Source organism: Artemia sp. Qi Xiang Cuo, chromosome 18, assembly GCF_049724085.1.
Source record: "Artemia sp. Qi Xiang Cuo chromosome 18, ASM4972408v1, whole genome shotgun sequence".
Taxonomy (NCBI): Eukaryota; Metazoa; Arthropoda; class Branchiopoda; order Anostraca; family Artemiidae; genus Artemia; species Artemia sp. Qi Xiang Cuo.
In genome coordinates this window covers 10,495,807-10,513,118 of record NC_142811.1, presented here as the reverse complement: position 1 = coordinate 10,513,118, position 17,312 = coordinate 10,495,807, and the positions used below count along the sequence as shown (strand labels likewise).

The following is a 17,312-nucleotide window of genomic DNA, read 5'->3' as shown; positions in this document are numbered from 1 at the left end:
CCTATACTATATGTAAACAATGGGCAAAGTTCAGAACTTGCAGCCCATCCACTTGGGACTGTGGGGGGTTAAGTCATCCTTAGATACATAGTTTTTACATTTTTCGAGTAGGCTGAACCAAAAGGCTATCTCAAAATTTCAATCAAGTGACTTTGTTAAAAAAAATGAAGGGGGTCTAGCTGCCCTCCAGTTTTTTGGTCACTTAATAAGCGCACTAGACCTTTTAATTTCCGGTTGAATGAGCCCTCTCACAATATTCTATGACCCCTGGGTCTAAACGATCACCCTTGAAAAAAAACACACATCGTGATATTTCTTCCAGCAAAAAATGCAAATTTACACCTTTTTGTAGATAGGAGCGTGAAACTTTTTTTATCTGATTCTCTGATATGCTGAATGTGATGGTTTAATTTTCATTAAAATTAATTAAAAATGCAAAATTCCACATTTTTGCAGATAGGAGTTTGAAGCTTCTTTAATAATGTTCGTTGATAAGCTGAATCTGATGGTGTGAATTTCGTTAAAGTTAACTAAAAAAATTTGCAATTAAAACAAAATTTTATTGTTTTACTTTTATTTGGTTAAATGGCTTTCTCGAAACTTGTTGAATTTTATTTACGAATGTTTTTATTAGTAATAAATATACGTAACTTACGAATTAACTTACGTAACGAACTTCTATATTCATATATTTTTATATATGATTTACTTATTATTTACTTATTATTATTATTACGTATATTTACTTCTATATACGTATATTAGGGGGTTTGCCCCCTAGTCAATACCTTGCTCTTTAAGCTAAAGTTCAAATTTTGTTCCAATTCTTTAAAAATTACCCCTTAATCACAAAGACCGTTAATTAGAATAGATAGCTCTTTTGAAAGCACTAAAAAAAACTATAGCGTAAAGAGCGAGGTATTGACTTGGGGGAGAACCCCCTCATATACTTAATAATTTCTATTCATTTTAAGTTCTAATGTTGCTTCTTACTTTCAGTTGAAAAAACTTGTTTTTTAAAATTTAATTTCTGATCGTATTTTATTGATTGGATGCTGGTTTTCGGAGCTGATGAGTGCAGGGGGGAGGGGTTGCCCTTAAATAACTTTTGACTCTTATAAAGGGCACTGAACTTCAATCAAATGAGTGAGCCCCATCTGAACTTTATACGACTATCCATTCCATAAAACCTGACATGCCTCTGGGGCATAACTTACAACTCTTGTCCCAGGGCTCTTAGGGGTTGTGTAAACGCTGAGGTTATTGTTATATTTTTTTCCCCATTTTTTTAACAAAGTTACTATCTCAAAATTTCGGCTGAAAAGAATACATCTAGGGAAAAGAAGACGTGGGTGGAGGGGGGGGCTGGTTCGCCTCTGACCACTTCTGACTCTTAAAACTAGCACTAGAACTTCTGATTTTCAATACAGTGAGTCCCCTCCAAAGTTTGTAAAACCAACCCTTCTATAGAAATCTTATGTTAATAATGGGGAACTAGTATAACTCGTAACCCTTGCCCTAAAAGCTTTTTTTTTCATCCACAAAAATATAATTACTGGAACTTTTAATATATGCTGAACATAATGACAATATCAAAATTTTGACTGGACATGTTTGGGGTAGTGAAGGGCTGTGGGGGGGGGGATTTTCACCTTCCAATCACTTATGATTCTTATTAGAACTTTCAATTTCCAATCCAGCGGCTTTCAAAGTTCCAACGACTACCCTTTCTACACGATGTGCCTTGGTCAGAAGTAAAAAATAAATTGTAACCTTATCTCTCTTTCATTCATTAAATAAAAAAAACAAGTTTTTTCTACTTGAAATAAGAATCAACATTAAAATTTAAGACAATCACAAATTATTCCATATATTAGGGTAGCTGCCTTTTCCTCGATACCCGTCTCTTCACGCTAAAATCTTTTCAAGAACTTTTAAAAAAGTTTTGATTCAATTACACGGTCCTTGTGTTTCAAGAATCGTTCTTAAAAAAATAGACTAAAGGTCGAATATTAGCGTAGAGAGGGGGTATTAAGGAGGGAGCAGGCCCCGTCATATACAGAATAATTTCTCTACGTTTTAAGTTCTAATGTCGCTCCTTACTTTCAGTAGAAAAAACAAGTTTTTGTATTTATTTATGATCGTTTTTCAGATAATCCTAAGAAATCCAATCCCTCTGTGAAAAATTTCCCCACAAAAATTCCTCTATATAAAGTTCTTCCCATGTAAAATTCTTCTGCTGGGAAATTACCCCTGGACAATTCCATCCCTGCTGCGAATCCTTCCCAGATTCTGCCTGAAAAATACTCCTTACCATACTTTTAGTTGAAGGAAGACTTGCATTTATTTAGTTTCTGATCCTGTTTAAGGTCATTAAGGAATATCCATGTTTGGAAAAACCCCCAACCTGGAAATTTTCTCCCCCAGAAATATCCCATGGAGACTTCCTCCTGATGATAATTCCCCCATGGAAATTTCTACCGTGGAAATTCCCCCCCCAAAAAAAAAGATCATAAATAAAATTATCTAAAAAAAAGATCCCAAAAGAATTCAAACTCCGCTGAAAACTTCCCCCTGAGATATCCCTCAAAGTGTCTCGACATGTACAATGGGATCAACAACGAGAAAAAAGACAAATAACGCACCTTCTTTTTACACATTCTTGTAAATTCTCTCCATATAAAATTTCCCTTGAAAATTTCACCTCCAGAAACTTCCATCCCAATGGGAACTTCTCACCATAGATAATCCATCCCCAGAAGATCTCTTTCCTCCCTTTGAAAATGTTGGTGTACTTCTCTATGACAAATGCTATATGTGAGCAATGGGCAACCTTTATAACTTGCGGCTCTTCCTCTAGTAGTACTAAGGGGTCATGTCATCTCCAGACATATCTATTGATATGCTATCTTAAAATTTTGATCAGACAACTTTCAGAAAAAAGGGCGTGGGACAGGGACTAGTTTTCCTCCAAGTTTTTGGTCACTTAAAAAGGACAATAGACCTTTTAATTTTCCTTTGAACGAGCTCTCTTGTGAAATTCTAGTGCCACTGGCTCGATAGGATCGCTCCTGGAAAAAGCAATAACAACAAATAAACATGAATCCGTGATGCTTCTTCTGGCAAACACTATAAAATTTCATTTTTTATAGATATAAGCTTGGAACCTCTACAGTGGGGGTTCTCTGAAGCGCTAAATCTGATGGCGTGATTTCCATTAAAATTCTTTGACTTTTATGGGGTGTTTTTCACCTTTTTTATGGGGTGGTAACACAAAACTTAAAAACTACTATATATTTGAATGAATGGTTTTTATTTCCCATCATAAATAACACAAGGTTACACAACGGAGTAATGAAAAAAAGAAAAAAAAAGAGAAAAAGAAAACGCAATAAGAGAAACAACAAAACTTCAATAACAATCTATATACAGCATACTAAACTCGTAATCAAACTAGCCTACGATAGCTCGGTACATATCATGATCAGGATTGAGCGAACACCGAAATCGGACGATTCGCTCAGTAGCTGCAGTAGTCGGGTCCGCAGCGCTGTAATTTTTCGAAACTCTTGAATTTCTCTCCCATGGCGCAACACTTAACAGATATTTTGCATACTTATAGTAAACCCGAAGGACTGAGCGCTTATCTGATTCGGTGAAAAGAGACCAAAACGGCGAGAGTGACAGAACATGCGGGATAACGAACACAGAATAAAGCCTTCCGAGTATATGGCGGTTATACATACGTTTGCAGGGTAGGAGTAGTCCGTATGCTTTGCGTGCCTTTTCTGAAAAATGCTCAACCAGTGCTTCACGAGTAGACCGCAGATATGAAGCGATCGACAGTCCAAGGTAAGTGAGAGATGGCTTTGAGCTCACCGCAGTATCGCCTAGGAGCACGCTAATCTGGGTCGAATCTTTTGCGTTGCGACGAAAAACAACTACTTCACTTTTGGCAGCGTTAAAAGCTAGCCCAATCTTAGCATATCCATCACTCAATATATTGTAGTTATCCTCAACCCTTGAAACAGACCTACTTGCGTTAAGTATATCATCAGCGTAATTGATGAGCGACACGTCTATACCTAGATACATGCAGCACGTTTTGGCAGATTCTTGAGGGACGATAATACTGTTGTCGTATATAGGAGGGGAAGTAATGGAGCCTTGGCAGTTACCTTTACGGACAGGTATAACTACGGTGGATACCACCATACCGCGATGAGTGGGGACTTCAATCTTCACTCTCAGCCTCCTATAAATGCTCCTCCATGCAACGACAACCGAACGGTCAGCTCCGCGTTTGCAAGCAGAACTAAGTATTTGTGCGTGGATACCGGAGTCGAATGCTCTACGTACATCGTGGCTTGCTAGAACAAGTGTATCATTATTATCGTGAGCACTGAGCAAAAGATTAGCTATCAACGAATGAACATGCTCGTGACTAGTACCACTCTTAAACCCGAATCGCGAATAGGGAGTATAACAAGCTTCACTTAGGTCACCAAAAACAAGCATTTCCATGAGTTTGCAGAATACCGGCGCAACAGTTATGGGGCGGTATGATGAACAGTTCCTGGGATCATTCCCTTTTTGGGAACTGGTGTAACGACGCCAACACAGAAAACATCGGGGACAAGACCGCAGTTAAAGATCATCTGGTACATAAGAGCAAGGTGATTTAACACACTGTCACCCCCAATAGCCAGATGCATTCCACAAATATTATCATCACCTCGAGAATACTTCTTTTTCAGTTTAGATAGCATATGACGGATACTAGAGACAGTAACAAATGTAACAGTGATATTTGGAATCAGCCCAATAAGCTAATTTTTTGGTACATCTATTGATATCAAAATTGATTGCAGATCATCAATTTTTCTTTTGCTAACTTTTCATTTTCAGTTAATAATACTTGATAAATAGATAAATGTTTTGCCGGACGATGACTTAATCCCCCACAGTTCCCAGGGGAAGGGCTGCAAGTTATGAACTTTGCCCATTGCTTACATTTTGTATTGGTTATTGGTAAGTATACAGACATTTTCAGGAAGGATTTTTTTCTGGTAGGGGGGGGGGCTCAAAGAGGGGGTTACTCGGGAGAATCTTTCTGTGGAGGATGTTTCTTTGGGGTAAGGGACAGTTCTATGAAGGGTGCACCGGATTTCCAAGCATTATTTAAAATACGATCAGAAATTAAATTAAAACAAAAAGAAGTTTTTTCAACTGAAAGTAAGAAGCAACATTAGAACTTAAAACGAACAGAAATTATTACGTATATGAGGGGGTTCTCCTTCAAGTCAATACCTCGTCCTTTAAGCCAAAGATTTTTTAGTACTCTCATAAGAGCTTTTTATTCTAATTAACGGCCTTTTTGATTAAGCGGTCATTTTTAAAGAATTGGAACAAAATTCGAACTTTAGCTTAAAGAGCAAGGTATTGTTTAGGGGGCGAACCTCCTAATATACGTATTAAAATATATGAATATAGAAGTTTGTTACGTAAGTTATTTCGTAAGTTACATATATTTATTACTAATAAAAACGTTCGTAAGTAAAATTAAACAAGTTTTGAGAAAGCCATTTAACCAAATAAAATTAAATTAATATGCAAATTTTTTTTTAATTATTCATGTACGGTGAGCCAAGATCAAAACCTGCATTTATTCAAAAACGTTCAAAAATTAAATAAAAAAAAAACAATTTTTTGAAACTGAAAGTAAGGAGCGACATTAAAACTTAAAACGAACAGAAATTATTCCATATATGGAAGGGATTTCCCCTCCTCAACGCCTCGCTCTTTACGCTAAAGTTTGACTCTGTCTCAAAACTTTATTTTTTAAAATAAAAAAAAAAAATAGCGTACAGAGCGAGGCGTTGAGGAGGGGAAAGCCCCTTCCATATACGGAATAATTTCTGTTCGTTTTAAGTTTTAATGTTGCTCCTTACTTTCAGTTTAAAAAACTTGTTTTTTATTTAATCATATACAAAGCCTGTCTAACCTGTTTATTTGTAATCAATGAAAAATTGAAAGTGTGCATTATGGAATACCTTTTAAAATGATGTTTTGGTTTGCTGCGTCTTCTAGGAGGGAACTGCAGTGGCGTAATTTGGTCTCAATTCTGGCGGTGGAGGGGGGGGGCAAATTTGGAGCCAATTTTCGCAAATCAATTGAAAATGACAGTGAAAACTGAAAAATGTGCGACGCTCCTGGACCAAATGGACTCTTTTATATAGTGCTAGTTTGGTTAAAGCTAATGAAATAAAACAAAATATGATGAATATATAATAGTTTAGAAACAAATTTGGGATATATATTTACATATTAGGGGAGGGGAGTGAAGCATAGCATATATTATTACGTAACCTACCCTAGGTCCCTCCCCCCCCCCCTAAACCTCAAAACAAAAGTTTAAATATCGTATATATAATGAAAACCACGCTATACATTACATTGCTTTATAGCAGTGTCTTGAATTAACAGTCAAAAACGGGTTTCGTGACTGGATTCCATCGCAGTATATAAAAGTCCTTTTAGTACAGGAGTACCAAATGTGCCATATAATTACTTTAAGGGAAAAGCTACACTAAAGAACACTTCCTGTTTCTCTTGATACTTGAAATATGCAGGCTTATCTTAGTTTTGGCCAGATTTTTTGCAGAAACTAAATTTCAACTGGGGGGGGGGCAAAATGGGGGCGAGAGGAAGCAATACAAATAGGTATTAAAAATCCTGAGGGTATGGGAGGCATTTTAGTTTGTTTTAAATTAATTTACCTCAAAAGGCTTATGACGAAAACGAACTTGTCTAATTCTAGCTAAAATTTCAATCACTCCCCCCTCCTCTAATTGGTAATGCCAGGCTAATTTAAGGGACCGCCATGTCCTCAATGAATCAATGCAGACAGAGGGATGTATTTATCCAGTTTAATAGTAACACCTTTAATTGCTTGTTTGTTTCTTGAGAAGCATCATCTTAATAATGCTTGGAACATGTTTTAGCAAAAAAATAAATAAATCAGAATCACCACGAAGCCTAAACGCAGGATTTTAGCCTAGAGGTGACATGCATTTAGGAATGAGACGCAGCTTCATAAACGCGACGAAAGAGGAGGGGGGGACAGGTCAGGTTAGGTTATTTCTTTATTTTCTAGCCAAACTGAACTTGTTTTAATTTTCGCCTGGCTGACAAATATTTTCCATTTTTTTCCGATTTTTCCGAGGTGGCGGAGCCAGATTTCCTGGCACTTTTAAAAAACGATCAGAAGAAAATAAATACAAAAAAAAAACACAAGAACATAAAAATGCATCGAGTGGTATGTTCACTTAATTTGAAGGTCAGAAATGTGGACTGCTCAATATTTAACCAACATTCAATAAGGGTTTTCTAATAAAAAATGAAATAGTTAAAACGTACTCTGACCATTTGCACGGCGAGTGAATCAAATAAAGCCGGATTATAAACTTAAAAACTCAAACTTTTTCCGCATGCTGACCAAAGGTCTGCATTGCGCAGGTACCGATCTCCTGATTCAATGCCTTTGGCCGGGAGTGCAATGCGTGGTTGGGTGATTATAAAGCACCGTAGATTCAAGGGTAAAGGAGTTGAAGCAGGAGTAAATCACGGCAAAATGCATGGAATATACAGGCTATAGTTTACGCTATATATTCGCCTATTAGGGAGAGGGGGCCGGTTGGGGGTTGAGCTTTTCCTAACGTCGGTGGTGCTTGGGGGAAAAAATTGGTAAGATTCTAGTTTAGCTCCTTTTCGCTATCTTGGAGAGGGGTTAGGTTAGGAAAAAAAAACTTTCAGTAATGAATCCAGGGCCAAAAACATGCACTTGAAAGGTATTACCAAGCTTCTATGTTAACCCTGTTCTAGTTTAGTCTTAGAAAGTTGCCTACTTGACAGGTCCTATTGAAATTTTTGACAAAACAACATTTTACCTTATTTTTCAGTTATCACTTTCTTTTTCTCCACTTTTAGTTCTGTAATGCCATTCCTGTTATTTGATTAGAATTATAAGCCATATCAATGTTTTTTTTCTAAATTTATAGGAAATGTATTTGCAGAACTTTGAAACCTCACAAACTGGAATTGAGCAAAGTTGTGAAGCTGAAAACAGTTTTGTTGTACATCATTTTAGCCAAAGATCTATTTTGCAAGGTATCACATTAATAGTACAAAGATTCTAGATCTTTGAAACATCATAATTGTACCTTACACATTTTTGCATGCAGACCCGCTAGAGTTTACCAGTAAATTTTTCACAAATCATATTATTGACTTACAAATAAAGTAAACATACCACTCGATGCCTTTTTTATGCTCTTTCTAAACATAATAATCATTTTTGTCGGAAATGAACCCCCACCCTTATATATACCAATTCAGGGTATACATTTGCACATTAAGGGGGTGAGGTGAATTTTATTTCTGATGTAAATGAGAGGTAAGTTTAAACTTTAAAAGTAGGTTGTCCGGGTTTTGATCTATTGTGATTAAAAGCTACACAGACGAAGACCTTTCACTTGTTGTTGTGGACTTATTTCTGAATTGTAAGTTCTTTTGATGTTTTTTTTTAGTTTTATATAAGTCTTATGAACTTTGCAGATAGAATGGTAAAATTCTACTTTAGCTACTTTTGGCTATCTTGGAAAGAGGTTAGGTTAAGAAAATGAAAGATTCTGGGATGCGTCTACAGGCTAAAGTATGTACCGGGAAGGTGTTTTGAAGTATTTACCTCCACTCCTCCCTCTAGAGGGTCCTAACCTTTGTTGACCTTTAAAAATCTGTGTGTTATAAAAGCGAAACCTTGTTAAATAGATATTCTGCTTCAATAAAGTACAACAAAATTCTTTTCAGCTTCACAACTTTGATCAATCCCAATTTATAAGGTTTTAAATATATGCAAATATATTTCCTAAATAAAAAAAAACCATTGATACGGCTTAAAATTCTACTCAAATAACAGGAATTGCATTTTCAAAACTAAGGCCAGAGACAATTAAGGTTAAAAAATTTAAGGTTAAAAGTTGTTTTGACAAAATTTCAATAGGTCATGTGACCTGTCATGTAGGCAAATTTCAGGAGCCTCTAGAGGCAATAAGAGTGGAGGTAGGTACTTCAAAATACTTTCCCGGGACATACTTTAGCCTGTAGACCTATCCCTGAAAGTTTCTTTGTTCTAGCTTAACTCCTTTCCAAAATAGCCAAAAGTAGCTAAAGTAGCATTTTTAGAATTAAACAATGCTCTCTGTGATTCTAGGCGTTTACCCCTCCCTGGAAAATACCCCTGCGGAAAATACCCAGCGGGGTTTTTATATTCAACGGGGGGTATTTTATGGGGGGGTGGGGGTGGGGGTAAACGCCAGTGACCACCTTCTGTACAGTGGCGGGCATTTGTGACATCAAAAGGGAAAGGGGATTGTTATCAGAAAACACTTTAATAATACACTATTAATATACGTAAAAATTCTATTAATAAGATTTAATGTTTCTTTCCATTTTTATACATGTTGTCAAATAGTAATTAGATAATATATTTATCAGACTTCAAATAGATTGTAGAATTGTACTAATATAAATTAAGCAAATTAAGTGACATTTGAGTTTTGTGTTAGCTTCAAGAGGAGGCACGGGATAAAAGTCATATACAAAGGAGCGTTGGCCTTTGGGTCCCGGCTCCTTCCAATGTCAAATTGTCTGATAATCGAATCCGATATTTTACGAATCCTCATCTTCGCAGAGAAGTGTAACATAATGGAAGTGTCTTATTTTTATTCTTTAAAGAAATCATGTGATTCAGAATTCAATCCTCCGTTTGAATGTAACAGCCACTTCCTCTGGAAGCTCCGGTCAGAAAATTCTGGAATTTCCACATTGCATCCCACACTAAACCACGAAATTGCAAAAGTTTTCACATGCTTTAGTGTATTAGAAGTATTCTAGTAGTTGAGTCAAAATTCAGAAATTCTTGTTCACTAAAATTTTTTCTGCACCTTCATCTGTATGTCAAATTTGAAACATGTGAAAGGTGTTTTGGCTTCTACAGTACTAATGGGGGCTGTTCTGTCTTTCTGTTTTAGCCTACCTGCCAAGAAAATGGCTGAAATACATTACATTTTTGACTTCTTTTTTTTTTAGAATGAGCTTTAGCTTAGTTTAACAGGTTGGGCCACAAGTCACCATACACAAATAAACTAACTATGTTTCTTTCAGAAACACTTTATTCATAGAACATGCTCTGTATGGTTATCAATATTTTGGATCTGCATTCAAATATTTTGTCATACTCTTGATGAACATAAATTATCAAACCATGATCTGCTACAAAAATATAAGCATTTATTCTATTTTCTTTATTACTTTTTCATTCATTCTTAAGTTTCTACTCAAATGAGATTAAGAGGAATATTAAGCTACAAATTAAGGACGTGATTCGCTATGGAGCAGGGGGGGGGTGTGCACCTAGCATCGTCTAAAGCCATCTTTTCCAGTTTTGTATATTGTCAAACTTCATTGCAGATCTGATCTTAAGGCATCAAATTGCAGAACTTCTTGACAAATCCTAGTTTGTTCATTTTGTTCGTTGGAACTTCACAGCCTGCGAGAATATATAGTGCATGTTAAACAGCATGCCAGTCTGTTTGCGTCTCGTCGTGTCATATGCCCCATACCCAACTGCTATCAGGCTTTCAGTTGGCACACCAAACTTGCTACTCATCTAGATTCCCACTCAGAAACTGAAAAGGCTGCTATTACACTAGTGCCTAGTGAGACTGCAATCAGATTTCGCTGCAGTATAGGTTCTTGTCAATTAGAGTTTGTGAGGAGAGACCTCCTGTTTAGCCACCTCTACTCCCATATAAAAGATTCAGAGGAAGTACCATGTCCTTTTAGAGGTTGTAGTAAGAAGTTTCAAGTACAGGTCTCCCTACCTGTAATGCTAGTCAGAAATGCTAGATTTGAACCAAGATGAAATAATGGGAGTTGGTTTAGCAGCTACAAATAAAACAGCAGGATTGAGACAAACATCCTCAGGGGACTCGGGTATAGGGATATGGAGCCTAGAAGGCAAACACTTGCGGATGGGCTTGCTTTGCTTCTCCTTCGATTAGAATCAGAGAAACATGTAGCTGCCTCAACTGTCAGTTTTATTCTTGAGAACTTTAGGCTTCTCTTCACTGAGTCTCATAAAATCGTAGTAGAAAAGCTTAAAGAAACTGCTGCTAAATACATGTCTTCTGTTTTGCAACCGGATTTACTTAAGAAAATATGTGACGAAATTGACTGTCAGTATATGCAGGATCCTTTGCTTCTTGTTACAGATCCTGGCACTGGATCACTGAGATCTCAGTACATGAGAGACCAGTATTTTGCAAGTTGCGGTACTGTGGTACCGAAGCAAGTCTTTATCAGACTTGAAAAGTACAGAGACAGAAGATTTGTTCAAGTAGTTTCAGTTGAAGCCTCCTAGGAAAATTTTTTGAAAGATAGAGGACCTAATTCATTTCTGATAGATTTGTATCGTCCTTCAGCAGACGGTGTACATAGAAATTTCTGTGATGGTGACCGATTTGCTTCTTTATATGCTTCTGATCCAGACATGAAGAAAAATGTGATATTTCTTCACCTCTACCAAGATGAGGTACAAATAAAAAAACCACTTAAAAAGTCTACGTCAGGAAAGTACAGCGCTCTAGCTTTTTATAAGAGAGTTCTCAACTCCCCATCTTGGATTCGAGCAAGGCTAGAGCTAGTGCAGTTAGTAATACTAGAGCTGGCATCGAACTTCAAGATTGTTGGTCCTGAAAAAGTCTTCAAAAAGTTGTGAATGAATTAAAGTCTCTTTGCACTGAAGGTATTGTGATTGATGGTACAAGGTTTAAACTTATAGTTTTCTGTATATGTGGGGATAACTTGGGTTCAAATTTTATTGGGGGACTTGTAAAAGACTTTAACAGAAGGGTAAAGAATCTCTGAAGAGTCTATATGTTCTCTGGAAAAGCTGCATCTGAAGACAATTGGAAAGGTCTGTTTTCTCTTAGAACTAAAGCATCCTATGAGGAATCTTTAAACAAGCTGCAAGAACCAAATGTTAGGAAGCAGTCTGTAAATGGCGTAAAGTTCAATTCTGATTTCAATGCCTTGTCCAATTTTCATGTGACAGAACTTACATTACCACCATGCATAGCCCATGACTTGTATGAAGGTGTTATGAAGTGGGATGCTGGAAAATGTTTGCAGCGCTTGATTATTGATGGGGTTTTAAAATAACCAGAGCCTAGTGCTTGTGTTGCCAACTTACACTACTAGGGCATAGATGCTAAGGACAAACCTCCTCTTTTCTCAAATGATTTTAAGTGCCTTGAAGGTAATGCCATCCCAAATTTGGTATTTCTTCGCCAGTTTCCTCTAATACTTGGCCAGTTAGTTCCAAGAAAGGCTGAAAATGAATGTTGGTCTCTAATGTTGCTGATGAGGAAAATTGTACTGCTTGTGTCAAGTCGGATGTTTACACACATATTTATAGCAAAGTTAGATTTTACAATAAGGATATATCTTGATTGAACGCACAAATATTTGAATATGATTAAAATGGATTCAAGTACCAGACAAGACGTCAATTGCATTTTTTTGTGCAAAACTGGGCCCCCTAATACATTCTTCGACTCTTCAGCTTGAATCGAGCCATATATATTTTAAAGATGGTGCTAAAAGTGCATCCTCAACTAGAAATCTGACCATGACAATGGCCAAGAGTTACCAGAAGTACCAGAATTACCTATCTCTTTCAAATTGAATGTGTCAGGAAATCAGCTGTACAGTTTCTAAAAATGGAAAGCTGACAAACACTTGCTACTTGACACTGTTTCCACATAAGCTGGGGAAAGACACATGTCCAGGAGCTCATTTTCAAGGGTGTTGTCTATAAGAAAGGACTTTATGTGATTAGCGATGTGACAGACTCAGCTGTGGCAGCTGCTGAAATAGTGGATTTGGTTAGGTCGCTGGGACAGTTCTTTTTCATTCTGTCAAGGAAATTGCTAATCTATGATCAAGAGTTGGCGTATCTTTACTGTGATGCTGAAGAGAGCCCTAATCTTGTTTGCTGGAACATTAGAGAAGTACCTGATTTTGATCTTGATCCTGCATCATCTTATCTCATTCGTGGAATGTGTTATCAGTCGTTTCGAAGCTTTGTTTTGAAGGTGTGTATGATTGTTAAAATTAGAGGCTAGCTGTCCTGTCTCAAGACAATGTATCTGTACTTTTCCCTGATGCTTAGTTACAGAGCTGAGTCTTTAATAGTCTTTCATTACGAATCCTGCAGTTTTTCTTCAGAGTTTGAGAGAGATTGTCATTGGATGATGTATCAGCACATCATAGCCATAATTTCAAGTTCAAGATAAGGTGTTTCGAATTTAGAAAGCAGAAGCATTCTTTCTCTTTTTTGCCTGTTAAACTCATCTTGGACTTTTTATGGGAGGAGATGGATACATTTGCAAAGCGAATACATCTATAACAGGAATTTTTTTCTTTTTTCTGGTTATCTGTGTTAATTACTTTGAATTTCAGAACGCCTAAATGTTTTGGATATTTCGGGAAGCAATGCTTTCATGTTTGGTACTGTTCATGTAAGTTATCGGTTAAATTGTAAATTTTCTGACTTTTAAAATCCGTACAGATCTAAGCAACGTCTGGCCCACCCTTTACTCATTACAAGTAATGTCAGTTTTCTTTTTTCTAGCCTGTGGAAAATTTTCGTTGCCAACAGTCTTCCTGTATATGACGGATCTAACGAGAATAGATGAAGACGATTCTTTTGGCTTCCTTGATCCGAGGGACTCACTGCTTATTGTCTCCGACAAAGAAATTCTTCTGCCATCGTCAAAGTTGCCCGAACGAGCATCTGCTTCTACTTCCCGAGAAGTAAATTTAGTCCTTCCTCAAATTTCACCTCTTATAAATGAGGGAGATATTCTTTCTGCCAGTTACGTTGGTACCACAGAAACTGAGATCAGTCCTCTATCGTCAAGTGGTAAGTCCCTTTAATGTACCTATGGCAGCGTTTTCAATTTTTCCTGCACAATCTTCCGTTATTATTTTTTTAAAATTTAACGCCGAATCTGTCCGAGCATTCTGTGCCACATAGGTACTCTGGAGAGCGTGGTTCCAAGGTTGCACGAACAATTTCAAGCACAAAGCGCGAATTAAAGATTTTTTTTGTTGTCGATGATGAGGGTAATCAAAATAATACTTATCTTTTTCTGATACTGTTGATGTAAAGTTGCTGTAGTCGCAATGTGAAATGCTTTATGGCAATTTCTCGGATATAGAATAGAATAGAATTTTAAAAATTACTATCAAAATTTTTTGGAGCATATAAGGTTTTTATAGAAAGTACTGTTGCAGAAACTTCAAAAAGGGCTCATTTGATTGGAAATTGAAAGGGCTAGTGCTCTTTTTAATAGTCTTAAGTGATTGAAGGGCAACTAACCCCCTCTCCCACCCACCAGCTCCCCAAATACATCAATCAAAATTTCTTCGAAATGTTGAACTTCTGAAAATACTTCAGAAAATTCCTAAGCCAATGAGTCCCCTCTGAATTTTATACAATCGCCCTTTCTATATAAACCTTAAATGCCCCCAGGGCATAACTTACAGCTTTTTCCCTGAGGGCTGTGGGGGGATTGTCATCCTCAATAATATAATTTCCAGATTTTAAACTACGTTGAACAAAATGTGTATCTAAAAAATTTGACTGAATGTATTTGGGGAAATAGTGGGCGTAGGAGGGGGTGAGTTGCCCTCTAATCACTTTCGTCTATTAAAAAGTGCACGAGCCTTTTTAATTTCCAATCGAATGAGCCCCTTTTGAATTTTCTACGATAACTCCTTCGATACGAAGTGCCCTGGTATGAAACAAAAAAAATAATAATAACATTGTGCCCACATCGCTCTTTACTTAGGCAGCGCTATCGCGCTGCGTATGATCATTTTGATTTACTATGTCCTAAGAAACACGCAAAAGGCTATGGGAAAGCGTTGAATCAAATGGAAAAGAAATATCTCTTAGGCTTAGATTGTGCTGATGATTTGAGAATCCCAGATGAGAATTTTAGCACAATGAATGATTTTTTTTTTTTTGAAAACTCAGGGTGCAAGAACTGGCTTGAACATTGATTAAAAAAACTAAGTTGCTTAGAGTGGGAATAAGGGAAGGTAAAGAAGTGACGTTGGGTACCGAGAAGATTGAGTAGATGGACAGCTTGACCCACCAAGGAAGTATTAATTATAAAGATGGTAAATGCAGTGAAGATGTTAAAAGCGGAATAGCCAAGACTCAGGTTGTATTTTTGCAACTAAAAATTTTTTTTGGAAGAATAAGAATATAAACCTGTGAACCAAGATTACATTAGGGCTGTTATTTGTCTCATCTTTACTTACATTTTTTGACAAAAGTATGCTTAAAAGTGAAATCTTAGCACTAAGATCTCACATCTTATAGCATTCTTTTGCAAACCTCTTTCATCATTCTGCTCTGATCAGTGGTCTTAGAACAATAATGAGTCAGGGGCGGATCCAGGATTTTTTAGGGGAAGGGGATAAAATAGGTTGATCTGATAAACTTGCGTTAGGAGCAAGTTTATTTAACGCAAACTTACGTTAATTAAATAAATTACACTAATTTAGACTAGTTTAGGGGGGAGGGGTGCACGCCCCCTCACCCCTCGTCTTGATCCACCACTGTGATGAGTATATCATAAAAGTTCTCTTGAGATTGTTCTATATAACAGAATGATGGCGTCTTTCACACTTTTTGCTAACATCAGTGAGCTGCAAGATCTTAGAACAAAGATGAGCTAAAAGAACGGAAATCTTTGCAGAAAGATGTGAGATCTTAGATGTAGGATGTTAGTGCAAAAAAACGGGCCTAATATTGGAAGCTGTAATGACGATAGGGGTCAAATATGGTTTTGTAACCTAGGCACTCAGAAAGACGAGAAACTTACTTAATGTTTTCTAGAAAAATTGTTTACTGATTGTTTTGGGTTCTTTTCTGACTGACCGTATTTTAAAGTGTAGTTGTATTCCTTTTCTAGAGCTCTGATGAAAGCAATGTTGAGATGGATAGGACACGCTGTAGGAATGGTAGTTGACATATTACCAGAGATTGTCCTTTTTGGCCTACCCTCTAGGACCAAAAGATAAGCAGGTCGTCCCTATACTGTTTGAGAGGAAGTTCTAAGAAAGGATTTAGGGGTAACTAAAACTTCCTGGGAGGGTGTAAAGAGAGATGTCTTAAATAGATTGGGATGGAAGAGGATTGTCCGTAGCAGGTGTTTTATTGATGTAGTTACTTATTATTAGCAGTAATACATGGAGTCAGAAAATGGTAAAAAGTGTCAATTGAGATATTAATGTACCAGAGCCTTTGTTGGACATATGTACATATCATAGACTAGAATGGCCTAAGTTTTGGTTAGTTCCATGCTCTTTTTCTTTTATACCACCTGCAAGATTTCCTAAGCTTTTTTTATTATTCTACATTTCTTGGGAAAATCTATCTTTAATGTCAGCCGATCGGTTGTTGATCCACAATATTTAGTGCTACGATTTTTGTGGACCTAACCACTTTATGTATTAATAAACACTCTTAGCATCACAGATATCAAATGATACATATGCTTTGAATATATTACTAAAGAGTCAGAAGCGACGCCAAACAAAAAAATAATAGCGATGGCGCTACTCAAATATAAAGCATTTACTTTACACCATTAAACAAATCGAAGAAATTATTATTTGAAAATTAAAACCTTGCTCTGGTAAGTGTCTGTTTCATCGAATTTAATCGTTAAGTTATGTCATTCCAAGCATTTACGATAAAATCATAAACAAATGTACAATTAAGAGGGGGTTCCTGATTCGTTTATTTTCCTTTTAATTGTTATAAAGACTTTGGTTCAAAGCATCTTCAATTAGTGATAGACCAACAATGTCATGCGTGAGACCCAGGATCCCTTTGAAATCGCTTGTATTTAGGGTTGGGTAAAATTCTACTTTAGCTACTTTCGACTATCTTGGAAAGGGGTTAGGTTAAGAAAATGAAACTTTCAGGGATGGGTCTACAGGCTAAAGTATGTCCTGGGAAGATATTTTGAAGTATCCACCTCCACTCCTTCTCCCTCTAGAGGGTCCTGACCTCTAATGACCTTTAAAAGTATGAGTTATAGAAGTGAAACCTTGCAAAAATAGATCTTCTGCTTAAATGAAGTACAACAAAATTGTTTTCAGCTTCA

The 17,312-nt window shown here is 36.7% G+C and overlaps 1 protein-coding gene across 1 annotated transcript in view; it reads left to right on the top strand.

Annotated features, from left to right (window-relative positions):
• The window catches only part of LOC148941198 (uncharacterized), a 54,714-nt gene that overhangs the window by 28,567 nt on the left and 8,835 nt on the right, over nucleotides 1-17,312 (top strand). Inside the window, exon 2 of the mRNA XM_089103959.1 lies at nucleotides 13,757-14,047. Coding sequence (XP_088960085.1) covers nucleotides 13,795-14,047 — 253 coding nt within the window. The 5' untranslated portion in view covers nucleotides 13,757-13,794. The remainder of the gene's footprint in view (nucleotides 1-13,756; nucleotides 14,048-17,312) is intronic.